The sequence below is a fragment of the Aristolochia californica genome, unplaced genomic scaffold (assembly GCF_029961685.1).
Source record: "Aristolochia californica isolate CCGP_79_NKW_82.1479 unplaced genomic scaffold, dmAriCali1.0.hap1 SCAF_13, whole genome shotgun sequence".
Classification (NCBI taxonomy): domain Eukaryota; kingdom Viridiplantae; phylum Streptophyta; class Magnoliopsida; order Piperales; family Aristolochiaceae; genus Aristolochia; species Aristolochia californica.
Window position 1 is genome coordinate 1,875,210 of NW_027181804.1, and position 25,175 is coordinate 1,900,384.

At 37.7% G+C, this 25,175-nt stretch overlaps 3 protein-coding genes across 6 annotated transcripts; 1 reads left to right on the forward strand and 2 right to left on the reverse strand.

The window, feature by feature from the left end:
• Positions 1-246: 246 nt before the first annotated feature.
• On the forward strand, positions 247-4,560 carry LOC137949053 (BEL1-like homeodomain protein 11). Of its 3 annotated transcripts, XM_068795314.1 has the most exons (7): positions 247-867; positions 1,639-1,833; positions 1,926-2,824; positions 3,326-3,702; positions 3,794-3,854; positions 4,057-4,207; positions 4,334-4,560. In XM_068795314.1, the coding sequence occupies exons 3-6, from the start codon at positions 2,087-2,089 to the stop codon at positions 4,177-4,179; spliced, it is 1,299 nt and encodes a 432-aa protein (XP_068651415.1). In that variant the 5' UTR covers positions 247-867; positions 1,639-1,833; positions 1,926-2,086; the 3' UTR covers positions 4,180-4,207; positions 4,334-4,560. The 3 variants fall into 3 exon arrangements, with proteins under 3 accessions (XP_068651415.1, XP_068651414.1, XP_068651416.1); XM_068795313.1 differs by having other exon boundaries at positions 1,639-2,824; XM_068795315.1 differs by lacking the exon at positions 1,639-1,833.
• Positions 4,561-5,077: 517 nt separating this feature from the next.
• On the reverse strand, positions 5,078-15,186 carry LOC137947810 (probable aldo-keto reductase 1). The gene is made up of 7 exons (XM_068793597.1): positions 14,726-15,186; positions 14,203-14,370; positions 13,561-13,764; positions 13,212-13,384; positions 6,751-6,847; positions 6,415-6,568; positions 5,078-5,405 (listed from the first exon to the last, which is right to left on the reverse strand). The coding sequence occupies exons 1-7, from the start codon at positions 14,777-14,779 to the stop codon at positions 5,227-5,229; spliced, it is 1,029 nt and encodes a 342-aa protein (XP_068649698.1). The 5' UTR covers positions 14,780-15,186; the 3' UTR covers positions 5,078-5,226.
• A 3,359-nt stretch (positions 15,187-18,545) lies between these two features.
• On the reverse strand, positions 18,546-23,753 carry LOC137948255 (tRNase Z TRZ1). 2 transcript variants are annotated; one of them, XM_068794267.1, is made up of 8 exons: positions 23,311-23,753; positions 22,156-22,318; positions 21,983-22,053; positions 21,229-21,324; positions 20,967-21,080; positions 19,338-19,406; positions 19,145-19,219; positions 18,546-19,031 (listed from the first exon to the last, which is right to left on the reverse strand). In XM_068794267.1, exons 1-8 carry the CDS (start codon positions 23,566-23,568, stop codon positions 18,957-18,959), a joined length of 921 nt encoding a protein of 306 aa, XP_068650368.1. In that variant the 5' UTR covers positions 23,569-23,753; the 3' UTR covers positions 18,546-18,956. The 2 variants fall into 2 exon arrangements, with proteins under 2 accessions (XP_068650368.1, XP_068650369.1); XM_068794268.1 differs by lacking the exon at positions 19,145-19,219.
• Positions 23,754-25,175: the final 1,422 nt, after the last annotated feature.

A 25,175-nucleotide genomic window follows, 5' to 3' on the forward strand; every position in this document is an offset into this window, starting at 1 on the left:
CAGTCGCGATCATGTTCCCTTGCAAGTGGCCAGAGACCCCGTGTCCGGCGAAGTGGACCCCCTCCAGTTCTTCTCACTGTAGTAGAAGGAAGACAGAAAAAGTGAAAAAGAAGACAATGATTAAGAAAGTATCCCACCAATCAGTTTAAAATGAATTTGGAAAGGAGTAGACTCAGAAGCATACTAGGGTCTCTCTTTCTCTCCACATCCTTCTCTCTGCTGTCTGCACCCATGTATCTACTTTTGGATCTCTTTCTCTGTGTCCTTGCTTCACTCGGCCGAGAAAAGATATTCTCATAAGCAATAGACAAACTGAAACCGGAAAAGATAACCTACTTTTTTTTTTTTTTCTGGGATCCAAACCAGCTGATTATTCAACTTCAGGCCAGAGAAGGCCAGAGACCAGAGACCTTTTGTTTACGCGCAAAGCCCGATGAGCAATGAAGCGAGTTAAAGAGACGGGGGAATGGGAATAATAGGCAAAGCTTTGAGAGACTGAGAGTGTCTTCCAAAGATGGCAGGAGCTAAAGCTGGGAGTTTGATTTCTGTGTTGTGCTGGGTCAGGAAAGTGGGGACCGCTTTGGCTGTGCTAACTTTTCTGCTTTCCCTTCGTCTCTCTATTAATTCTTTGCATGCTTATACGAACAACTGTTGGGCTTCTACATGTCGTGTCTCGTGTGGCTCTCTGGTCCTTCAGCTCATACACTCTGTCTAGGCTCGAGAAAGAATGCTCCTTTTATCACCGGAAAGAAGGAGACAGCAGCGAATAGCAGATTCTTTAAATGGCCTGGAGCAGTTTAAAGTTTTAGAGTTTAGACCAACCCACTAGAGAAAGGAAGGGTTGCTGTTCTGTCCGAGGTCAGGAAGGTGAGTGCTAATCTCTGTGCCTGTGTGCCATGTATTCGTTTTAAGTTTTGCTGGGCTTCCTTATTTTCTATTTTCCTTTTCGTTCTTGGTACTGGGTGTCTGGGTTTTCATTTAGCTTCCTGATAGGGTTTTTTTTTTTCTTTTTTTTCATGGGGCGTTTCTTGTTTTTTGGTAGATAGATTCTGCTTCGGTGCTTGTGTGTCATGTAGCCGTTTTAAGTTTTTTCTGGGTTTTCATTTAACTTCCTGATAGGGTTTTTGCAGTGGCATTAGTTAAACTTTGGATTTTGTTTTCTTGTTTTTTTTTATGGTTCGTTTCTCGCTTTTTGGCAGATGGGTTCTGCTACAGCTTTGTTCTGTATCGGCTGCTTTTACTTTTTCTCTTTTAAAAATTGTTACAGAAGGGTGATGTTTCAGTCTTTGCTCTTCTTATCGAATATTTGTTTTAGTTTTGTTTGTATTGGACTGCTTAGGTTTTGGAATTATTCATACCCCTTTAGCGTGACTGTTTTTTCCTTCTCCTCCGTTGCTTTCCCTCCCTCCTACTTTTTTTCTGCGAGTCCTCTATCAATACACTGGTGCAGTCCTCCGAGTTAAATAGCTCCGCAACTCTTTCTGATTTCTTGTCCTCTTGTTTTAAATCTATTGCTTCAGGCATCATATGTTGTCTTTGATATTCTGCATTCATGCCTCACTCCCTCAATTTTTCGTGCGAATTTGGCATCCTGTGAAGGAAGAGAGCTAACTTGTTTCTGTTCTTCAACATTGCCAGTGTGCTTAATCTGCCCTACTAGTGCTTACTCATGTCAAACTGAGATTAAAGTGTCTTCCTGGTAATTTCGGAGCCCTGAAAACTGTTAGTGGAACTGCACAGAGTCCAGTTGCTCTCAACTCTTACCTTCTGTGCAAGCGTTTGTTATGGAAGGCGGCTATCTTTATTCATCAATCCGGACGAACAAAATTTTGAGTAATTAGCCTGTTGTGCTGACGTACTGTATATGTCACCTGCTCTCTCGCTGTATCTAGTAGTGGACATCTTATCCAAATTTCACATTTCAGGTCAGGCGGCTTTTTGCTCCGTCGACCACTATTTCATTCAGAATTTAGGTAAAATGACGGGAAATCTCATGCGATGGTGACCTCGTAACTCCAACTTGGACTGCTATAGTTTTGCAAGTTCCATTCAAGGCAGCAGTGTGATTCTACGCTTTATCTCGGACATGGTCGCTGGTTCTTCTAGTTTTGATGGTCATGGTTATCCCTATCAATGGGATGCAAGAAGCAACAGCAATTTCGTCCAATTAAACAGTGTTCTACCTAGTCTACAGTCACTTCAGGAGCAGATGTGTAGGTCCATTGATCTTGTTCACTCTGAAACACCTGAGGACACTGGCATCTATAGGCAGAGACATTTACTAAATCTTGAAGCCCCAAAAGAAAGGACTCCTCAGCATAACTTTGGTTTCTCACAAGGGCTGTCTCTAACTCTCAGGTGTCATGTCCCATCAGAGGATCTTATCTCTTCATTTCACCACAAAGAAAACCTGCATCTGAATCCTTTTGGCTCTCACTACTCTGTTGACAGAGGAGAGGCGAGAGAAGTTCATCCTTCATTTTGTGGAGGCAGTGCCCTAAACAGTGGTTACTCTGCTATGTCACAAACCCACTATGGATCGACTTCTAATGAATTAGCAACTTTTACTACCATAATTCAAAATTCGAGATATCTAAAGCCAGCTCAGGATTTACTGGAGGAAGTCATTTGTGTCACGAAGGGGGTTGAATTCCATTCAGATCAGCAGCTGGAAAAGGATGGGAGGCTGTCAACAAGTGGCTCCAAAGAGGGGAAATCTATGAATTACCAGAACAGGGATATTCATTCTAGTAGTGAGGCTTCATCTGCTGAGAAACATGACTTATGGATCAAAATGACCAAACTTACTGATCTCTTAAATGAGGTACAAACACTACTTGTCCTGCATTTGTCAGTATGAATATTAGTCCTGCTGAGTAGCTGAGTTTATCCATTTAAGAATGTGTGATTCCTTGCTAATCCACCATGTTTTTCTCTTACTCACGTAAAATGATTTGTTGATTGAATGCTTGCATGTGTGAGTGATCTTTGTAACGCTGTATCCTCCTTAAGGTTAAATGAGGTTCACAATCCCAGTCAACTTACAACTGATCTAGGTGGTGGCAACACAAATATGTCTTTGAGGGTTTCAGTGACTCCCAAGTTTGAAGTTGGGAAAAACAACGATGCAGGGTGTATTGCAGGAACTCAGAAGATATTAATTCACTAATGCTAAAGTGGTTCCTGTTTTTATTCAATAACTACATCTGATGGACATTTGATTCTATACATGGAATAACCTGGCTATTCAAAAGAAAAAAAATTAGAAAAAGCTCTAATAAACCATCACAATGTTGCTCTAATAACTGATTTTCTTGATGTTCAGCTTGACAGCCGATATGAGCAGTATTGTCATCATTTGGAGGAAGTTATATCATCATTTGAAGTGGTGGCAGGCTCGGGCACAGCTGTTTCTTACACTGCTCTTGCACGCCAAGCTATGTCTAGGCATTTCTCAACACTGAGGAACACTATCAAAGCTCAAATACGTCTTGCCAAAAGGAGTCTCTCAGAAGATCTACCAAGAATTCGAGGTGGACTTTCTCAACTTAGCTTGCTTGATCAAAGTACCCGACAAAGGAATTCAACGCTTCAGCAATTGGGTTTGTCTCAAACCCCACAGACATGGAGACCATTAAGAGGTCTGCCTGAAAAGTCTGTCATTACCCTCCGTGCATGGCTTTTTGAACACTTTCTTCATCCGTACGTGCTTTTGTCTTCAATGGTAAATTTTAGCTTTATTTTTCTAACCATTATCTTGGCATCATAAATATTTGTTCTCATGTTATTGCAGTTATCCTAATGACTCTGAGAAGCTTATGCTAGCATCACAGACAGGTCTTACTCGAAACCAGGTAATTTAGGCACATTTAGTTCGGTGTATTATGGTTGTCCGCATATACTGCTCCTTACATTTTTTTCTAGATTGCCAAACACTAAGCTAGCCATCCTGGATATATCTTTGATTCTTCATGTAGAGAGGAAGTAAATACTGCTTCACTTGTGTTTATACTAAGCAAATTTGAGTTGTAGTGGGATTGGTCTTGACTGTTTTAGGTTTCAAATTGGTTCATTAATGCCCGGGTCCGGCTCTGGAAGCCTATGATAGAAGAGATGTATAGAGAGGAGTTTGCCGAGGCCTCCAGTGAACCAGATCTGTCACCTGAAACACAAACATGACATGGAAATGTGAAAGTTGATTGAAAGGGTAATTGTATATTTCCCCTGCTCCTTGTTTCCTGATGAGTAATTAAGAATGTCTTAGCTTCTTGTATGAATCAATTTATTCAGCTTATGGATAATCAGAATATTATTTCTTTCATTTGATATTTAGCTGTAGAGCTGAAGTTCTTAAAGAGAAGGGCATGGTAGCAGTGGCACAGGTGAACAGCCTGATTGTGATTCGTTCATTGTTAAAGGATCAAAAGCCATCACTTTATGAAATTCGGGACCTCTGATTTGCTGATTGTCTTTATGCATTTCAAAAGAACAAACAATTTGCGGTATTTCCGCATCTCGTATCACTTCTGTTCCTCCTGCTTATTGATGAAAATAATAGAATCTCCACTCTTATGCTCTTCCAGAATCAGATAAATTATCTACCTTTTTATACTTTTCTGTGAAAGACCTTAAAGAAAAATGCAATTCAAAGGTCATTAAGGGGAAAACAATCGGATGTTCTGCTCTCCCAAAAACTATCGTCATATTGTTACAAACTGGACGAAAAATATCATCCAGTTTAACTCATTAACAACTCATGGAACTCTTTGGCATTTGGGACTATATGGTAAGCTTGCAGTTTCAACTACCAAAAATCCAAAACCAAATCAGAACAAATGTGCCAAATTATCTCCTCTGTATCTGTATTGATCAAAGGGATCTAGATGAATGAGAAGTAAAAGGATGCCATCATTTTTTTTTTCCGTTACACCAATTGGAGATCGATGATGGTATACGAATGCCCAATTTTCAACTGGTTTCTGAAGTTTTTGCTTTCTAATAATTAACAGATATCCTCGGAATATGCAGAGGTGATGAATGGGCTGGTAGAACAAGATGTTATCTTGATAATGTCACTGTAATTTTCTCTTTATAGAATGACTCTGTGTCACATTGTTATTCAAACTCAGTTCAAGCATAATTTGGTTGCATGACAAACTAGAACTTCATAGTGTTAAAGTATTTATTCTCATCACTATCAGAAAAACCCCACTATATGGAATTTTCTCAATTTTTTGGTGGTGTATTTGCAAATCTCCATGAGTGTGACAATATATAGGAATGGGTTGAAGAACCTGCAACTTCATTGACGGGCACAGCATCAGAAATTTCTTTCATGTCGTCTTCTGTGAATTTCACGTTCAAGGAGCCAATGTTATCATCTAGGTTCTTGACCTTGGTTGTCCCTGTGGGATTCAAACGGTAAAAGCCATCAAGAAAAAGCAAATAGTCTTTAATCTGGACTATGAATAACTGGAAGAACAAAGCACATAATCAGTACTTGTTTGTTTTGTACAAAGTAGTGATCAAATGCTAGATCACAACAGGCCAAAAGGTACGGAGGCGTATCAAGGTTCCCCACACCAGCAGATCCAACTTTCAGGTTATTCTTGCCATGTTACCAAAGTTTGAACCATTGACCAATCCTCGGGTTCAAATCTTACCAGTTTTAGATGTAATTGCATGAATTAAAGCTAGTTATCAGAATGACAGTGTGATCAAAGGATGTTTTTCGAGAAGCAGAGGCTGGTCTAAGATAAAGTTTCTTAAGATTTATTTGAGCTGCCAAGCTCTGTTGTGGAACTACTAGAGTGTAAAGTCAAGTCTATCGACGATCCCTGCCACTCTCTTCAGAACATGACCATGAACTCGCATATACTTTAATCTTCTTTGCTACTTCATGGATATTTTCCCTGTTCCTGAGAGTGCCTAGGAAATTTCAACATTTGGGCTCATTAATGTCTTCATCATTCAAAAAGAATAATAGTAAGATTCAATCAGAAGATCCAAAAAAAAAAATACAAAAACCATAATATTACATAACCACAGATCAGTTTTGCAATAAATTAGTAAAAGCACTTTCACATGATCAGCAAGGAATTTCCCCAAGTTTGAAACAAAATAGTAAGATTCAATCAGAAGATCCAAAAAAAAAAAAAATCATAATATTTCATAACCACAGATCAGTTTTGCAAAAAATTAGTAAAAGTACTTTCACATGATCAGCAAGGAATTTCCCCAAGTTTGAAACTAAAAGCTTTTATTATTATAATCTTTGTTGAAGTGCTTGGAACGTTAGAAATTTGTTTTTGTTGAAGTGAAATTGTTGATGCAACGACATTAAACTGTTTACCAGAATCACTTACATATTAAATAAAGAAAATTTATGACAGCAGAGTGCAGAGTGCAGAGCACCTGGTATAGGAACTACATCATTCCCTTGCTGAAGAACCCATGCTAGAGCTAGTTGAGCAGAAGTGCATTGATACTTTTGGGCCAACTTCTGTATTCTGTCATAGAAGACCTTGTTTTTCTCGAAGTTCTCTCCTGTGAACCTGGGATGTGAAGACTGACAAACAGGATTATGCTAATAGTGAAGGATGTTGAATATAATCAATTCAATAATATTGCTTGTATGGATCCTCATGAAATACAACTGGAGAGATGATTTTTTTTTTTGTTTTGAATAAAGCGACCAAATGTAGAGATGATAAATATTTGAAAAGCTCAAATTTGAATCAAAGTCCATACCAAGAAAGTATTTGCAGGGATACTTTCCACCATTGCCTTTCCAGCAAAAAAACCTTGACCTAGAGGGCCGTATGTAACAACTCCAATACCAAGTTCCCTGAAAAGTAGAGGCAAAAGTATGGAATAAGAGGAATTGAGAGAAAGGAGAGAAGAGAGAAAAGGAGAGGAGAAGATAGCAGAGAGACTTCAATCTCTCGTGATTCGGGTTTTGGTCTACCCCTAATCTCCTTTTATAGCTTAAAACATGAATAAGGATAATAATGCCCCTACTCAATTAAACCCTTAGAACTCTTACATCCTCCTAATTACATGAAACTTAAACTAAATAAACTATCAAACATACTAAATAAGATAAAACTATTCCTAGGATGTACAACTTGTTAGAAATTACTAAACTACTCTTCTCCAGTATTTTTGAACACCCCCTCAAGTTGGAGCATAAATATCCATAAGCTTCAACTTGTTACAAAAAAATTCAAATTCCTTTTCCCTTGTGACTTGGTGAACATATCAACAATCTGATCATTGGACCAAATATAGGGAGTAGCTACTTCTTTCTTCATAATTGCATCTCCGACAAAGTAACAATCTACTTCTATTTGCTCGGTTCTTTCATGAAAAAATAAGTTTCCAGCAATAAAAATAGTTGTTTGATTTTCACAGTACATAGTCATAGGCCCATTACTTTGTAAATTCAATTCCCATACAATTGATCTCATCCACATCAGTTCACTGACTGTATGAGCTATAACTCTATACTCAACTTCGACACTGGAGTGGGCCACCATATTTTGTTTCTTACTTCTCTAACTTATTAGGTTTCCACTAAAAACACACAGTAGCAAGTAGTTGATTTTATGTCCAGTTTAGACCCAACATAGTCAGCATATGAGTATGCCTATATCTTAAGATGATAATTAGGCTTAAAGAATAACTCTTTTCCAGGAGAACCTTTTAGATATCTTAGTATTCTTTGAGCTGCTTCAAGATATATTTTCAGTGGCCGATCCATGAATCGGCTAACCATACTAACTGAGAATGATATGTCAAGACAGGTAACGCTGGCATAGATTAGTTTTCCAACTAACTAGTGACACATAATCTTGTCTTTAAGTTAACCATTGTCCTCACTATGAAGATCATGACCCACTTTCATAAAAGTCTCTAATGGTTTCGCTCCTAATAAACCATACTCTTGTACTATATTAGTGTTATAATTTCTTTGAGTGAGTATAAGTCATGCAGTGCTTCGGGCTATTTCCACTTTAGGGGACTCAAGTCTTTCGTTTGAAAATGTTGTGAGAGGCATAACTTTACGTCTTCAATCCCTTATCGGTCACTTCCAGACAAAATAATATCGTCCACATACACTAGTAGGACAACAATCCCAAATGATCTCTTCATTATAAACAGAGAATGGATACAATGACTGCGAGATAATCCATATGACATAACCACTTGGCTCAATTTCTCAAACCATACCCTCGAACTTTGTTTAAGTCCATAAATCGCTTTTTTGAGTCTGCACAATTTCCAAATCTCCCCCTGAGCAACTACAAAATATAAAATGAGCTGCAAATATAAAATATAAAAATCTAGGTCGAACTACAAATATCTATGTAAAAAAATGAAGGAAAAGAGTTGAGAGAGATAATAGGTAAAGAGAAGAAGAAAGATTGATTTTGGAGAAGAATGTATAGCTTTGGGTCAAGGCAAAAAGTCAAGGCCCATCTCCCTTTATTAACTTGAGTGAAAATATAATAAAAAGTCATAAATACCCTCTATACACTTATAAGCATGTATGTCCTTTCACACACTTCCAAATTACATACAAATTGTATTATAGATACACCTATATATATAGAGTAAGATAGTGTCTTCACTAGAAAATACAGACCATGTCAAATAACAAAATACCCCTCATACTGTTTTCAAACACTGCCCTCAAGCTAGAGCATAGATGTCCATAAGCTACAACTTGCTATAGAAACTCCCAAATTTATGTTTGCCCAAGGTTTTTGTAATCATATCACCAACTTGATCACCTGACTGAACATAGGGGGTCACTGCTTCTTTCTTCATGATTGCATCTCGAATGAAGTGACAGTCAACCTCTATATGTTTTGTTCTCTCGTGAAATACTGGATTTCTTGCAATGAATATATTGACCTAATTATCACAATATATAGTCATAGGTTCACCACTCTATAGATTCAATTTCTGGACAATTGATCTCGCCTACATCAACCCACTAATAGTATAAGACATAGCTCTATACTCAACTTCAACGTTAGATCAAGCCACAACATTTTGTTTCCTCCTATCAAGTTTAGTATTGGATTTCTTAATTAACTCACTAATAGTATATAAGTCATAGCTCTATACTAGATTTCTTACTCTTGAAACTTATCAAGTTTCCTCCTAAGAACATATAATAACCAACAATAAACATTTTGTCAAGTTTAGATCTGACATAATCTTCACCTGAGAAGACTTCTATCTTTAATGATCCATGAGGTTTAAAGAACAACCATTTTCCAGGTAAACCCTTCAAATATCTCAATATTCTCTAAGCAAGTTCAAGATGTACTTTGCATTGACGATCCATGAATTGATTAACCAAACTAACAGAAAAAGATATATCATGATGAGTAACTGTGGCATAAATCAATTTTCTACTAGTCTACGATATATTGTCTTGTCCTTAGTTCTTCACTCTACTCACCATGAAGGTCATGACTTACTTCCATAGGAGTCTCCACTAGTTTCACCCTTAATAACATATTTGTGACATATTCTCTCTATGTTAATACAAGTTCTACCTTGCTTCTAGTCACCTCAATTCCAAGAAAATACTTTAAAGAATCTAGATTTATGGTTTAGAAATGCCATATATCTGAGTGTATCATTTTGCTACCGACTGAGCCTTATAGTTGAACCATTTGCCCTATATTTTATAGTGTATTCCAAGCAACATCCATGAGGCAAATCACACAAGACCCATGTGCCTCTATCACATAAGATCTCTATCTCAACATCCATAACTTGCTTCCACTAAGGGGATAAGAGAGCATCTTGCATAAAAAAAGAACAACATACACCTTTCCGAAGGGCAATAGGAAGGTTCAAATCACTTACCTCAGGATCAACAAGCAAAAAAGATTCTCAAAATGGCGAGAGAGAGGGAATAGTGATTGGTGCTAACTAACACGCCCTCTATGGTATACCTATAATGATTTATATGCAATAACAGCTGGTGAGAAACAAGGAACATACTCCACAGGAGAGAGATCAACAATTTCTAGACCTGTAGAGGGTGGAGTAACATCCATGGTTGTCGAAGAAAAGAAGGATAATGTCTTCCTAGTGGAGGACTTTTACATTTGCACCTCTTTTGTGTAAAAAATACCCCCAAAAAGATACATTTTATTACATGAGGAGACAACTTGTCTATGAAAGAACCAAATATGTGAGCATAGCATACACACCAAAAAACACGAGGAGATAGAGGAAGTAAAGTGTCAGAAGGTATTAACACCTAAATAAGAGTTTTTTTCCCGAAGAACAATAGAAGGCATTATGTTGATAAGGAAGCATGCAATGAGAACTTCATCACCCTAATATGATTTAGTGACAGTCATATGAAGAAGCATTGTACGTGCAATTTCCAACAAGTGATAATTGTTAAGGAGTAAATACACGAGAACTAATGGATAATGCCATGACTTTGACAGAACTTAATAAAAATTTAATTTATAAACTCCAAACCATTATCAGTGCAAAGAACACGAAGTAAAGCATCAAATTGAGGCTTTATTTCATTATAAAAATGTTGAAATACAATGAATACTTCATATTTCTCCCATAGGAGATACACCCAAGTACATTGACTAAAGTCATCAAGAAAAGAAAGAAAATGCATGTATCGAAGGCACTAGACACAGGTCACGATCCCCAAACATATGAGAGAATAATTTAAAAAAAACTACTACTTCTTGTGGGGTTAAAAGAGGAACAAAGTCCAGTTATGTTTACCAAGTTGACACGAATCACTCTGAAAAGATAAACTAAAAAGAAAATCAGGAAAGAGTTGAACCAATTTTGTTGGAGACGGATGTCCTAACCATAGATACCACTGGAAGGGTGATATTACAACATGAAGAACATGAGAAGGAGGTTATGAGTGACCTTCCAGATTCTCTTACATGTGGAATCAATCGTCCTCCTCGTCGTGAAATCTTGAAAAACATAAAGAGATGGATAAAAAGTTACAGAATAATGCATAAATTTAGTAAATTGGTGTATTGATAATAGATTAAGTGAAAAATTGGGAAGAAATAACATTGGCTGAGGTGACATAGACAAAGAAGGGATTAGTGTACCCATTCCCTGAATTGATGACACTGACCCACTGGCTAGGGTAACATGCTTAATGCTAGATGACTCCTTTAAATCAGAAAATTGGGAAGGCATACTTGACATATGAGTAGTTGCAAGGTCTTAACCCAGGTAAAGGTAGAACACACATGTCGGATTGGTGTACCTGAATTAGTCAAAGTGGCAGTGGAAATGGAAGGTTGAGCTACAGATGTTGAGGTAGCGGTTATAGCTACCAATTGTGTCATGCATTGAGCAAGTTGCTACACCTCATCAGGTGCTCTTGGTACAATACTTGCCATGGACCCAATGGATGTCTTATTGTTTTCATGAACAAGAAATTTTGCCCTCACAGGCTCACCAATTTTACTCCAACATTTATCAGAGAAATGGTTGGAACAACCACAATGAATACATTTGCTTTCATGTCTACTATCACCTCGGCCTTTGCCCTTGCCTCTACTGTTTCCACCACAACCTCTGATTGATTTTGTGTTACCCAAAGTGTGAAGGATAGATGCATCAACATGCTTAGCTTCTTTTACTCCCCCTGGATGTATTGACAGTCTTTGCACACATCATTCTGTTAAATGTAGTGATAAGGACAAAATATCATTTGAGGCCAACAGTTGTGTCCTAACTGCATCAAACTCCGGTCCTAAGTTATCCAAAAATATAACTACATGAAGTTGCCCATGTTGTTTTCTCAATTCTCTCTCATCAGTGGTGAGGGGTGAAAAATATCTCCTGACGAACTCATACAACTTACTGTAGTAGTGTATAACTTATCTCTCACCCCACTTGAGGCTAAATAATTTTGTATACAATCATAAACACGAGACAAAATGCTCTCTTGAGCATATAGGGCTTTTAGAGACATCCACATCTTCGTTGCAGTCTCAGAGTTCATAATTTGATTCCTTAACTTGGAATCAATGTGTTGATTAGCCACGTTATAACCTGGCTATATTCTACCTCCCAATCATCATTTGAATGGACTGGTGGATCTTCCTTAATGAATTTAAATTTCCTTTTGCCTTTGAGGTATATACGAATTGATTTTGACTAGTTGAGATAATTTTGCCCATATAACTTCTCAAAAGTAATCAAGATTGAATCTTTTCCCTATGAGCTTCCAAAGTCCCTTGAGGAGGTGATCATTTCACTAGAATCAGCCTTGGACACCAGAAATTACAAAAAGAAAGTAACTATAACTTCTCACAAAGCAACTACCTACACAAACTCTGTGGGCCCCACTTCTAAAAAAAATAGGGTTATGCAATTGCATGTATCATCCAATAATTCAAAATATTCATAAAGAACAATAAATTCCATTTCAATACTTCCAAGAAATCAACCAATCAAGCTAGTCAGCCTATCCAATAAGTGACGAGCAATTAAGCCCAGTAATGGGCTGCACACCAAACAAGTGGAAAAATTCCAAGACAAATGACCCACTTAGGACACTAGACAAGCATTAAAGTGCTTTAAAGGTAGTAGAAGTCATAAAGTTTAGGGTTAACAAAGAGAAAAAACACAAAAAGTGAATTTTTGTCAACCAGTCAAACCAAACCTTGGAATTTCCCTTTTCTATGAAATCGTTGGCTTCAATGGAGGAGGAGGAGAGACTTTACACGCTTGTAACCAAAACCACCTCCTGCTGTGATACCATATAAAATAGTAAAGGAAAGAGAGTTGAGAGAGAGAAGAGGTAAAGAGAAGAAGAAAAAAAGATTTTGAAGAAGAGTGTCTAGCACTGGATCAGGTCAAAAAGTCGACTCCATCTCCCTGTATTAACTAAAGAGAAAATAGGTCAAAAGTCATAAATACCCTCAATACACTTATAAGCATATAACTCATCACACACATCTTCAAATTACATAAAAATAGAACTATAGATTATACATACCAAGTAAGACAACGTTCTCACTAGAAAATACAGACCATGTCAAATGATAAAATTACCCCTCATAACGTTCTGATAATATATGTATATATAGCGGCAAAACCATCTAGCTAGTGCCCCTACTTATATAAACAAAACTTGTATGAATCCAAAAGTTGCAAACTTCACTAAAACGAACCTGCATAATGGGATTATCGCTTCTTCGATATCACGAGACCAGACTGACCACTCCATTTGGACTGCTGTAATGGGGTGCACAGCATGTGCTCGCCTTATTGTCTCTGGACTGGCCTCAGACAGACCGATATACTTCACTTTACCTTCTTCAACTAATTTCTTGAGCTCCCCCATCTATTTTACATGTCATCTCCAAATAAGAGAACCATAAACATTTAAATATCTAAATCACATCATAAAACGAATAACTAGTGGAAGCCTTCTTATTTACATGAAAATTAGCAACAATCAATCTCAGAGCCCTTAACATAAACAAAAGGAAAACTGAGCAGTGAAGAAAATCACTTAACAGTATCCTCAATTGGTATTGATGTGTCTATCCGATGTGGATAGTAGAGATCAATATAGTCGACATCAAGGCGCCGAAGGCTGGCTTTACAACAAGCACGTACATAGTCAGGAGAGCCCTCGACGACCATTTCACCAGGTGCATACTTGAAAAGACCAAACTTGGTCGCCAGTTGGACCTTTTCTCTGGGTAACTGCTTCAATGCCTGTAATTATTAAATTTGATTGTACCAGAAAAAGCTTAGATTGGAATAAGAGCTTCTGAACGAGGCAAACATCCATAATTCCATGTACAAAAATTAAATTGATAGGCGTGGCTCTTTGATTAGGTGCTATCCCACCAATCTTTGAGCGTCACTTGGTACTCAAATTCGCTCAAAATGCCACAAAAAGGCACAAAGTGGTATTTTTCAGAGCCCTCAACAAAACGTAAGAATCTTCCGACCATCTTCAGTAAAAACATCGAAGAAAACATTTGAAAACCAGAAGATCACGAACTGAGACAATCTAATGGAGAAGCAAGGTGCTGCAGGTCCAGGAACTCTTGAAAGTGGATTTATGTTCTTATCAATCTCCGTCAATTCCATACAGCGACAGACAAGCAAACAAATATTTAGAATTAGCGAAATACGTGGAGGTCTTACCTTCCCAATCAAAGTTTCATTAGCACCCGCTCCATAGGAATCTACCGTATCGAAGAAAGTAATCCCTCTCTGAAAGACATCTTTTACAAGCGCTATCGCAGCATCGTCTGAGAGGGGAGCATTATAAGTCCCCGTGAGGCCAACACAACCGAAACCCAACCTGGAGACCTGGAGTGAAAAGAAATAACCGGCGAAAGAATAATTGAGAAACGAAAGCACCGATCTTTGCACTATTAAGAAATTAAATCTCTTTTCGGATAACATCTCGAATACATTCGTTGCGCTTTCTTTAATTAAATCAGCGATTGTCTTGAAGAAAATGTCATATAAAAATTCATGTCGGTACCAACAGAATTATGAATTGCAGTTTTTGTTAGATGAACAAGAAGAGCAACAGATGAGGTAAAGATCTCCACTATGAAATCATATTCTCTGTAAATTATATTCATAATTAACTTCATCCGATTGTTCTCAGATTCTATAAATCTGTATTGCTAATGAGAAAACCGTGAAGAGAGAAGACCTCTAATCCATCGTTTCCGAGTTTCACTCGCGGAATTTGAGAGTGCGCTTCCATTTTGCCGCTACTCGACTGCGACGATCTGAATATAATAGAAGAACAACACAGACGAAACTTGACACTCTGTGACACAAGACTGGATGGGATAAGCGAGCAATGATGAAAGGCGAAGCAGCAGAGAAAGAGAAGAAAGACGGATCGTGCAACAATGACGTAAATGAAAATCCATTTTTTTTGTAGCGTACGCGGAACATGCCAGAGCACGCAATGGAAATCGCCTACCTGTTGCCACAGAGGCCAACAAATCCGACGTGGCTACAATCCCGACGGGAAAGGAGAAGATTCTAGAGAGACGAGGAAGCTCGAGAAAAGATCGGCACGCGGCCGGGTTCTGTCTGATTCTGGAGGCCGTGTTTCGTTATTTGACTCATCGACGTGAAAGGTGACAAGTTACATGTGATATGAATAAGTACCTAATCTAATGAATATTATAAAAATATGTATTTACTTGAATAACCAATAAGAAGATGCCACGTAACTATTATATACTTTTTAAAGTTATATTTTAGTCAGTCTTAAACGGAAAAAAGGATGAAAAAATTAAAATTAGATTTACTTAAATAAACAAATATTTAAATTATAATTTTATTTATTAAATTAGTAAGTGTTCTATGTTTCAAAGGTCTCTTGGTTATAAAGGTAGTTTTTTATCCACTAACCAGCTACTAACAAACTCGAGATCAATGCAATAATATAAAAATGTTTACGAGTGCTAATTAGTTTGGTTGAATCTTAAATCAATTGACTTGAAAGCACTCTTGTTGTTATTTTGAGGTTTAAGGAAAAGGAGTTGAGGCGAAAACCAAATTTCTCTAGCCTCCCCTTTTTCTAGTGGCTAAGAGAGCTCTTCAATATGATATTGAGAGAGTTCGACTGGATACAAAGACTAATAATCAGGTCATATAAGTTTGCTTGCCAGTTTTGAATAGATAAACCGGCCAGATCAATTTGGTTTTGACCCATTCTTTGTTGTAAGAAGTTTTGATTTGGTTAGAGACTGGGTGTAATTAAAACCAATTTCAATTATAAACACACTTTTTTTTGGATGAGAAAACGTCATCCAGTTTAACCCTTTGTACATCAACTCAAGGTCATGCTCCATCTGACCAATATTCAGAGACCCATTTGCCATATGGGTCTAAATTGGAAGCCTTGCACCTCACCCACCATCACATGGTTATTCAAATTCTTTTTTCATACATAATTTGGTCATGAGTACAAAGATTTTGTAATATGGGTCTAAATTGGAAGCCTTGCACCTCACCCACCATCACATGGTTATTCAAATTCTTTTTTCATACATAATTTGGTCATGAGTACAAAGATTTTGTATTTATAAGATAGGAAAGAGGGTTGTTAATTATTTTGAAATGAGCATCGGACCCAACTTCAAACAAGGTACAACATCAGACATTTCCTTCAAGTTATTTTCGGTGAATATTAACATTTAAGGAAAAACTAATTAACAATCCTTAATCTAGAGTTATGAATAATAGGAAAAGAAAACAAAGCAAGAGTGTATTTCTGTTGCTTCTATCAAATACTTGAAGTGCAAACGATGATGGAACAACAATAAAACGTCAACTAATTAAAAACACTTAAAAATTAAAATAAATAAATTTATTGTAACGGGGTACCTGGTATAGGCACTATACATCGTTCCGTTGATGAAGAACCCATGTTGGTGTTTTTGGGCCAACTTCTCTATTCTCCTATAGGACTTATTTTTCCTTGAAGTTCTCTCCAGTGAACCTAGGATGTGATGACTGACAGAGACAAGATTATGGTACTAATGCAGGTTGAATATAACCAGTTCACTAACATTATTGCAGTCATTCATCTTCATGAAATGAAAAATGTTTTAACAAACGGAGAGATGATAAATATTTGAAAATCTCAAATCCAAATCAAAGTCTATAGTACCAAGAATGAATTTGCGGGCAGACTTTCCACCACTGCCTTTCCAACGAGAAAACCTCTACCTAGAGAGCAGTATGTAACCACTCCAATACCAGGTTCTCTGCAAATTAAGAGTTGCTAGTAAGTCATATTGTCCTATACCAGATAGAAAACCCTCAGGTTCCTTGAAGAGCTCAAGAAGAAAGGGAAAACAATGAAAATCCAGTGCCTTGATGTCATTGAAAAAAATATAAATAGCTATAAATGTGGAGCTTGCTTGACAATATTAATGTCTAACAAGAACAGCACCAGCACAGTCGTAAGCACACTTGTATGTTGCTTCATATATAGAAGTCACTCCAAAATGGAGATGACGAAAAGTTAAAACTATAAAAATATATATATATTCAGACAAAAACCATATCGTTAGAGTAATTCAGATTATGAAAAAGCCAGGTTGAACCGCACATTTATCCATATCAATAGTTGGAATATGGCTTTTATACAGTAGCCTGTCATCTACGGTAAAACAAAACGAGCATATATTTAAGAACCCAACTAAGAACAAACAAAATTACCCTGAGAGTATGCTATGTACACAAACTAATCCGTTAAAACAAAATCTATCAGTTATCTTCGAAGGGAAATCTTAGTTATCTTGGACAGAAATGCTAGAATAGAACGAGAAGAGGTTTGGCAAAAGGAAAAATAGAGAAAATAGAAAAGAATAAACATCAGGATAAAGAATCTTTACACACATACAATCCTGAAGTTGCAGACTTCAAATTAGCCAAACCTCCATAATGGAACTATCTGTTCTTCATTATCACGAGACCAGAGTGACCATTCCATTTGAAATGCTGTAATGGGGTGCACAGCATGGGCTTGCCTTATTGTGACTGAATTGGCCTCAGATAGGCCAATATACTTCACCTTCCCCTCTTCAACTAATTTATTCTGCTCTCCATCTATTTTACATGTCCCAACTCCAAATAATAGATCCGTAAGCATTTAACAACCAAATCACATGTTAAGACGAATAACAAGTAGAAGGCTTCTTATTGAAATCTGCAACAATTTATGGCAGAGATCCACTTCCACATAAATGAAAGGAAAATTGCACAATGGAACAAACGAAGGCAGTGATCTTCGCACTACTAACAAAAGCTCTCTTCTCAAATGTCAAAACCTACGCTGCGCTTTCTTTCAGAAAAGTACCACCGAATCGTTGAAGCATATATCATTGTAAAAACTCGTACCACTCTTTCGTATCGACGAATAAGAAGAGCGCTAAGAGATGAGCTAGAGATCTCCGCGAATTAAATGGAATTCTCTGTAAGCTGCTGGTTGACTTCGTTCAATCGTACGTTCTCAGATTTGTAAATTTTTATGGCTCGATTTATTAAGAAAACGAGAAAACCGATAAGAGAGAAAAGACCTGTAATCCCTGGCTTCCGAGTTTCACTGTTGGAATTTGAGACCTTGCCTCCATTTTTGTCGCTGCTCGACTCCGAAGATCCGAAGAAGAAAGACGCCGACGAGTCAGGAGTAGGACTGGATATTCGTCACTACGTTATTTGACTCGTCATCATAAAAAGTGTGCTTAGTTAGGGTTGTCTAAATATTAATACAAAGGTGACAAGTGTCAGTTTTGTCTCTTATGCAGGGATAAGGAGAGCAGAGAAAGTGACCGGATCGGCAATCGATCCCAGTCAGGTACTCGGATGAGTCTGATCGACCATTCCGACGTCTCGGGCAAAGGTAAGAAAGTTACCGGGTGGGTTCAATGAGAATAAACCGGGTTCAACTACTACTATTCAAAATATAGATTATTTTTAGAAAATTTTACAGTATTACCCAATTTTTTTAAAATAATATCATAAATATCCAAATTTGACGGTTAAGCTTTATGGAGTGCTACATGGGTCACCTGGAACAGATATTGGATTCGAAGTATGCCTGTTGCCATTAACGCAACATGGTAAATGTCCAGACATTTTACCAGATTACGATAGCAAGCAACAGAACATTACAAATGATTAATGGTTACAAGCTTTGAACCACTACCAAGAACTACATTCTCAGCAAGTTTCAACATGAGTATAAAGCAAGCTATGTGAAATCAAACGACTACTCGCTTCCCAGAATTTGGCACAGTTTAGAGACCCACATCCACTGACTATGAAATTTTTGGGAAAAAATTCCTATGCAGGCTTTCTGAGTGAACAAGAAATCTTTCTGGAAGTGCCAGTCTTCATTCCAATCTATTTCCTCATCAGAAACCCTCTGTAAGGGCATATGTCCTCCCAGAAAGAGGAGGAAGCAAAGCAGAAATAGCTGTTTGAATCTCCTGGTAGACCAAAGCAAATTACAAGCAAAATTATGACATGAAGATAAGTAAATAGACAATAGCCAACAAGTGATAGGCAGTAAATATTTTCAAAAGAAATGGTAAAAACTAACATCTTCCTGGTAACGTGCTGAAAAATGGATTAGAAGAATTGCTTTGTTTTCAAACCTATCCGCATAGTGAACTATCTGCTCATGTATGTCCACCCATAGCACAAAAAGCAATGATAAGTTTTCCTCGTAAACATTTCACTACAGATAAGAACAAATAAGAGCAAAAGAAATGTGTGCAAGCCGAAAGAACAACCTCAGACAAATGGGTATGACCGTAATCCCTGGCATGTTCTACTGAGACAGAATTGTCGACAAAAGTACTCTGCAAGAGGATGGCAAAACAAGAGATAAGAAAAAGTTTACTTGTAGCTTCCAGGTAGATCACATGCAGCTCCTAAAACCCCTTCTGATGCAGTGGCTCATCAATAATAAGGAAGAAAACAAACGCGAGAGAACTGTATGAAATTTAATGGCATCATCACATAAACCGTTTGTAATCTGCTCATAATTAATCTAGGAAAGACAAACTGGAGAAAAGATCATAAAAGCAAAACTTTTTTAGAAAAATCACTACTTGCTAGCACAAAACTTGTGTGTATCATTAATAAAGAATCATTTTGAAACATGAAGTGTGCGGGCATCTCTAGCAGGATGTGGCATTTCTTTCAAGAATGAGGCTTCCCTAACCCTTGGACACATCCAGATTTGTCTGATGAGTTTTTTTTTTTTATCAACTGATGTCCTCCCATCCAACAGATTTGTCTGACAATGTCTTCTAATGCAACTCTTACAATGTTTAATTGGTAGGGTCAAAACAGTGGAATTTTGTTTACTAAGCTTGCTTACTGGAAGCTCAAAAGAACAGAGACAAAGTATCCACTTGCAGCCGCAAGATATAAGTGAGCCAAGAAATATAATGGCCTTAATAACCAGGAGAGTAAGCATATTAGGCATGATGCATTTAAGATGAGAGTGCTGAGCAGAAGCAAATAATCAACTGCTTAAATAAAGATGGAACACAGATGCCCGGATTCGGCGAACCATATTGCAAGTATTGAAAAATAGAGTTAATGTTCTTTTCCTGCACAAAGTTCATTTCTATCCAAGAACCTCAACAGAAAACATACAAATTTCAGCCCAAGGCAACAGGTATAACACTTCTGCAGTACAAAGTTCTAAAAGAGTTCAGGTAGACAAGCAGTAATTTAGTCAGGTTTTGATAAAGCACCAGTTGCTAGCTCATCAAATCAGATCAGACAAGTGACAGCATCCTAGGAATTTTAATATTTTCCCAAGATTTTAGAGAGACCAAAAATAATAAACTCAAAAAACATCTCACAAGTTTATTACAAATGTCTTGCTACTCATCAACATCAATCACATGAACTTGTCAAATCTACAGATAGCAATGCAGTTTGTGAAATGAACTTGTCAGACGGAATGACAGCATGTTACCATTTTTTAGAAGAACTCGAGCAGTTTGACTGATAAGAGAACAAATAGAAATACAAGAGAATAAAGAACAAACACATCATGCTGGTGATAAGTACTGGACAAAGGAGAGAAACAAATCCTCGGTTACAATCCAATAAGTACACCATTTGCCAACTAAACTGCTATGATCTCATTTCTCAACTTCAATCAAGTTCTCGATAACCAGGTATGAATACAGAAAGGCATAAATACCACCAGCTCATACACGGTATGATCTTTCTGTAGGCAAACCCTGCCCCTAATAACAATCTAATGATATGTCTTCAGAACAAAGAATTAATCAATATTTACGTGAGTGTGTGTGTGAAAGAGAGAGAAAAGGAGAGAGAGAGAGAGAGAGAGAGAGAGAGAGAGAGAGAGAGAGAGGGAGAGGGAGGGAGCCGCCTACCTCCATTACAAGAACCCTTGCTTTTAAAATATCAGCATTTTCTGGGTCTACTATAAAATCAGACATGGTGTCTCCAGTGAAAGCAATCTCAGGTGAAGTAACTGTAGAAGTAATCTGTCATTCACAGATCAAGGAAAACACAGAGGTAGTCATAACAATGAATAACTAAAGAGAAAACAGGAGAGCAACAAAAATTATCAGTGGTACATATAAATTAAATATGCTTCTGATGTGCATAGTTGATGAGTCCAACAAGACAGACCTCTACACCTGATAATCTCAAGCTTTTGATCTCATTCCCAGGAAGACCAACGTACTCTTGCTTAAGTTTGTGTCTCACTGAATAAATAACATAACCCTGGAAAGAATTTGAAGGTAAACACAGAGAATAAGTCTGCAGCAACTGAAAGGGACTACCCGATGCAGTCTTCAATGTAAAGCTAGCTTTTATAGCTCAAAAAACATTCCTTTGAAGCCTATAGGTTTTTAGTCACTAGATATGGAACAGGTGTATTTGTGAAGTGGGACCATGTGCCCTCGTTAACCACCTCTTAGTCCCATATCAGTTGTGTTCATATGCAGGAAAAAAAAAAGGTCATCAGCATAAAAGTAGCTTTCACAAGTAGAAAGTAGTGCCTCAAGAAATATCAATAGAGATACTAGCTCCCTCAAAAAATATGTTCATAAGCAACGAAAGTGAGTGCAAACAACAGCAAAAAGGTCATTTCCAACATAAGCAAGGCTTCAGGTGGTCAGCATCCCTGCTAACTTCAGTTACCATCCACCATGAGGAGAAGTCAGTAAAGCGAGCACAAACATGGGCTGAAACTGAAAGTTAGGAAGAGATAAAACCACAAATAGCTTGGTATGAGTGTGCACGTCCACAAATAGTTTTGTTGTGGTAGCAGCACCTTGCTGATGTCCAAAAGTTGATGGTCTAAATATGGCACACATTCCCAAGTGGATGAACAGGGTTTCAAATGTATCACAGTATCAGAGTCTATTAGCAACAGTACCTGACTTGGTATGACATGATAGGTTCTAAAAGCTTTAACACGAAGATCCTTTCTCAGCTGAAACTCATCTCCTGCAGGAAGAATGCCAAAGAAACTATGGATTTCAAACAGCAGAAGTTCAAACCAAGAGGTTCTTCATATGAAGTGACAGTTTGAAGATGATAGAGCTTTACCCACATTCATTGCCACAAGGTTGTGCTTCAGTTCTGATTGGTCCATTGCTCTATGCACTTCAAACAGCTTCTCCACATTCTCTTTTATGATTGCTGGAACAAATATAGTTGGAGGTTTCATACTGTACAAGCCTCGAGTAGCTACATACATTGGAAGCCCACCCTGGTTTCAGAAAAGAATATTAGACTTTATATAACATGTAAAAATCCAATAACAAAGTCAGAAAGTAAACCTAGTTGGCAGATGCATATAAATGCAAGATTATCGCATCAAGGAAGTCACATAAATTAATGGCCAAAAGAATTAAGCATCAAATAAATCTAACAGTCCATGCTGCAAGAAACCAAAACCAAATAAAATTCTTGAAAAGGAAACAGTATCTTGGTCAGCCATATGGAAAGTCTATCCGAGGGACTAAATCTCTAAAGATTAAAGGTCTAGTCTATCTCATACAAAATTACTGTAATAAGGTCCTTAGGCAGCACTAGGCTAAATGTACAGCCAATTTCTACCATATTATTAAAAGAATTGGTTGCACTTTCTCCAAATCCATGTCGCACTGACATAATAGGAATTGTTTTTTTTAGAAGGACATAATAGGAATTGTTTCAACCCTAAGACTTCCAGAACCTCCTTAAGTTATCTTTATGACTTCTTCAAATATCCAACAAGTATCTTGACCCAAATTTTAGCAAACTCAAATAAATTCCAGATTGTGATTTTAAAAAATCATATATTTAGTAACTTTTTTTGAAGAATTAAATGAGGAGAAAATTTCAAACTAGCAATCAATTTATCAAGCTGGCCTCAATAAACCTCAAATTTCACTTAAAAGAGGTGAAAAAATCACCAAATCAAACTGAAACAAGTTGAACCAATCAACAGGAGCAAATCATACACTCACACTTAATAGAGGGGGGAAATTCACCAAAATCAAACTGAAACAAGTTGAACCAATCAACAGCAGCAAATCATAAACTCACTGATTGGTGTCCCAACCAATGTATTATACTCATTTAACACAATCAACTCAAACCACTGATTTTCCTTTAGTTCTCTACAACATGTAGTATCTGTCCCAGAAGCAATCAGCTAAAGAGACTGTCTAGATAAACGCTTGCATTTAAAGCATAAAAAAAAGTGAAGAAAATTACAATGTGGTCCATGTGGGCATGTGAGATAAATAGGAAATCCTGAGAGATAGCTCTTTGTGGGCAACGTCCAATGTCAAAAGCAATTTTCAAGGTTGGGAAAATAACACAAGTTTCCTGTCCTCCAATAGAAAGGCCCTCCACAGAGTACCCTTCTATCTCCATACCTCTCTTCTTTTTCTTCCGGCTGTCAGAGAGTGCTTGGTTGTTGTGTGAGCTCTCCATTATCTCAGGATTGCCTACCCGAACAACCTGTTCCATGTACACCGAAGCCGTCGTCGCCTCTTCGCCTCTGCCGTTGCCGCTGCGAATCAGACCCGCAGATCTTCCTCAACGCTGCCGGAATCGACGAACTTTTTTGTTTCCGAAAACCAGAGCCGATTTTTTCTCTTCCTGTTTCCGCCCCCGCGCCCCTCGCACTATTTCGTTTTTCTCCCTCCTGTCGTTCCATCTTTTTTGTGTCAGAAATAACCTTTGTCTTAGTTTTTCTCTTATTTACACTTCATTCTCTTTCAGTATCAGTCTCTCGGTATAAAGCGATCATATTTTTTTCTTAACCAGTATTTTTTATTATTATTATTATTATTTTTTTTTTCATGGTCCAAAAAAAAATTTGCAAACCATAGACACTCGTGGAAAAACGAATGCAAAATTCTGCAACGAGGTCAACAAAATCTTGGCATGACACAAGTCTCGATCAGGTGAACGCAACCTTACAAGCGGTGTTAACCGAACTCCAAGTTCTTACGCGTGATGAATCCTCATACCCACATACTTCACGTTCCCATACTATAAATGACCCATCCCATCAAAACCTCAAGTTGTCCTTTCCGAAATTTAACGGAGACGACCCAACTGGATGAATTTACAAGGCAGAACAATACTTTGAGTTCAAAAACATTACACCAGAACTACAAGTTCAGCTTACCTCCTTTCATTTATAAGGCATCGCCATGCAATGGCACATGTGGTTGACGAAATTTCGTGGACCCTTCACATGGGATAAGTTCACCAAGGCTGTACAACTTCGATTTGGTCCAACCGACTACGAGGACCACTCAGAAGCTCTGAATCGCCTTAAATAAACCACAATCGTAGCAGCTCATCAATAAGCTTTTGAAAGGCTTTCCCACCGAGTGGACGGCCTGCCCGAAAGATTCCTAATTGGTTGTTTTATTGCAGTACTCCGAGACGATATTCGCATAGACGTTAAAATTAAACAACTTAGAACCTAAGCAGATACAATAGGAGTAACTCAATTAATCGAGGAACGCAACCAGTTGCAACGGCGACCAAACCACCACTACTTTCCCAACCCACTTTTGCGACACCAAAGGTTTCATCCAACCCAATAACTGGTGTGCTAGGACCTCCACCACCCCAACGCATAAACCAAAGCTCCGATACTCAACCAGCAACCTTCCGCCAAATAACCAACTGAGAGGTATGAGAACGTCGACATAAGGGGTTATGTTATTATTGTGACGAGAAGTTCGTTCCAGGCCATCGTTGCAAACGACCACAATTATTTATTATCGAGGATGTTGAGGACGATCCACCAGAACCAAACCCTCCATGGAGTTCGCCCAACATTTCTTTGTTCCATACCAAGTCATTGAGAAAGTAGCTTATAAACTAGCTTAAGGACAAGGATTATATCCTAATTTCATCCTTGAGGACAAGGATCCTTAAGCGGTGGGGAATGATATGTGCCACATCACATGCACCAGATCACGAAGACCATTAGCAGTTGTTGTTTAGTTATATGTATGTGGGTAATCATGTTTGTTTAGTTGTATTTTCGTCAGTTGTATGGCTATATAAAGCCTGAATGATTTCAATAAAAGCATATGGATTTGATTATCAAT

Excerpts from the sequence above, each read along its gene's own strand:
- LOC137949053 (XM_068795313.1), top strand. The coding sequence starts at position 2,087 with ATGGTCGCTGGTTCTTCTAGTTTTGATGGTCATGGTTATCCCTATCAA. Across the intron at positions 2,825-3,325 it reads TTACTGATCTCTTAAATGAG|CTTGACAGCCGATATGAGCA; the intron begins GTACAAACACTA and ends CTTGATGTTCAG. Across the intron at positions 3,703-3,793 it reads TTTGAACACTTTCTTCATCC|TTATCCTAATGACTCTGAGA; the intron begins GTACGTGCTTTT and ends ATGTTATTGCAG.
- LOC137947810 (XM_068793597.1), bottom strand. The coding sequence starts at position 14,779 with ATGGAAGCGCACTCTCAAATTCCGCGAGTGAAACTCGGAAACGATGGA. Across the intron at positions 6,848-13,211 it reads GCGATAATCCCATTATGCAG|GGAACTTGGTATTGGAGTTG; the intron begins GTTCGTTTTAGT and ends TCTACTTTTCAG. Across the intron at positions 5,406-6,414 it reads TGATGTAGTTCCTATACCAG|GGACAACCAAGGTCAAGAAC; the intron begins GTGCTCTGCACT and ends TGAATCCCACAG.
- LOC137948255 (XM_068794267.1), bottom strand. The coding sequence starts at position 23,568 with ATGGAACAGGTTGTTCGGGTAGGCAATCCTGAGATAATGGAGAGCTCA. Across the intron at positions 22,054-22,155 it reads CCTTGTGGCAATGAATGTGG|GAGATGAGTTTCAGCTGAGA; the intron begins GTAAAGCTCTAT and ends TTCTTCCTGCAG. Across the intron at positions 19,220-19,337 it reads GTCATACCCATTTGTCTGAG|ATAGTTCACTATGCGGATAG; the intron begins GTTGTTCTTTCG and ends ATACATGAGCAG.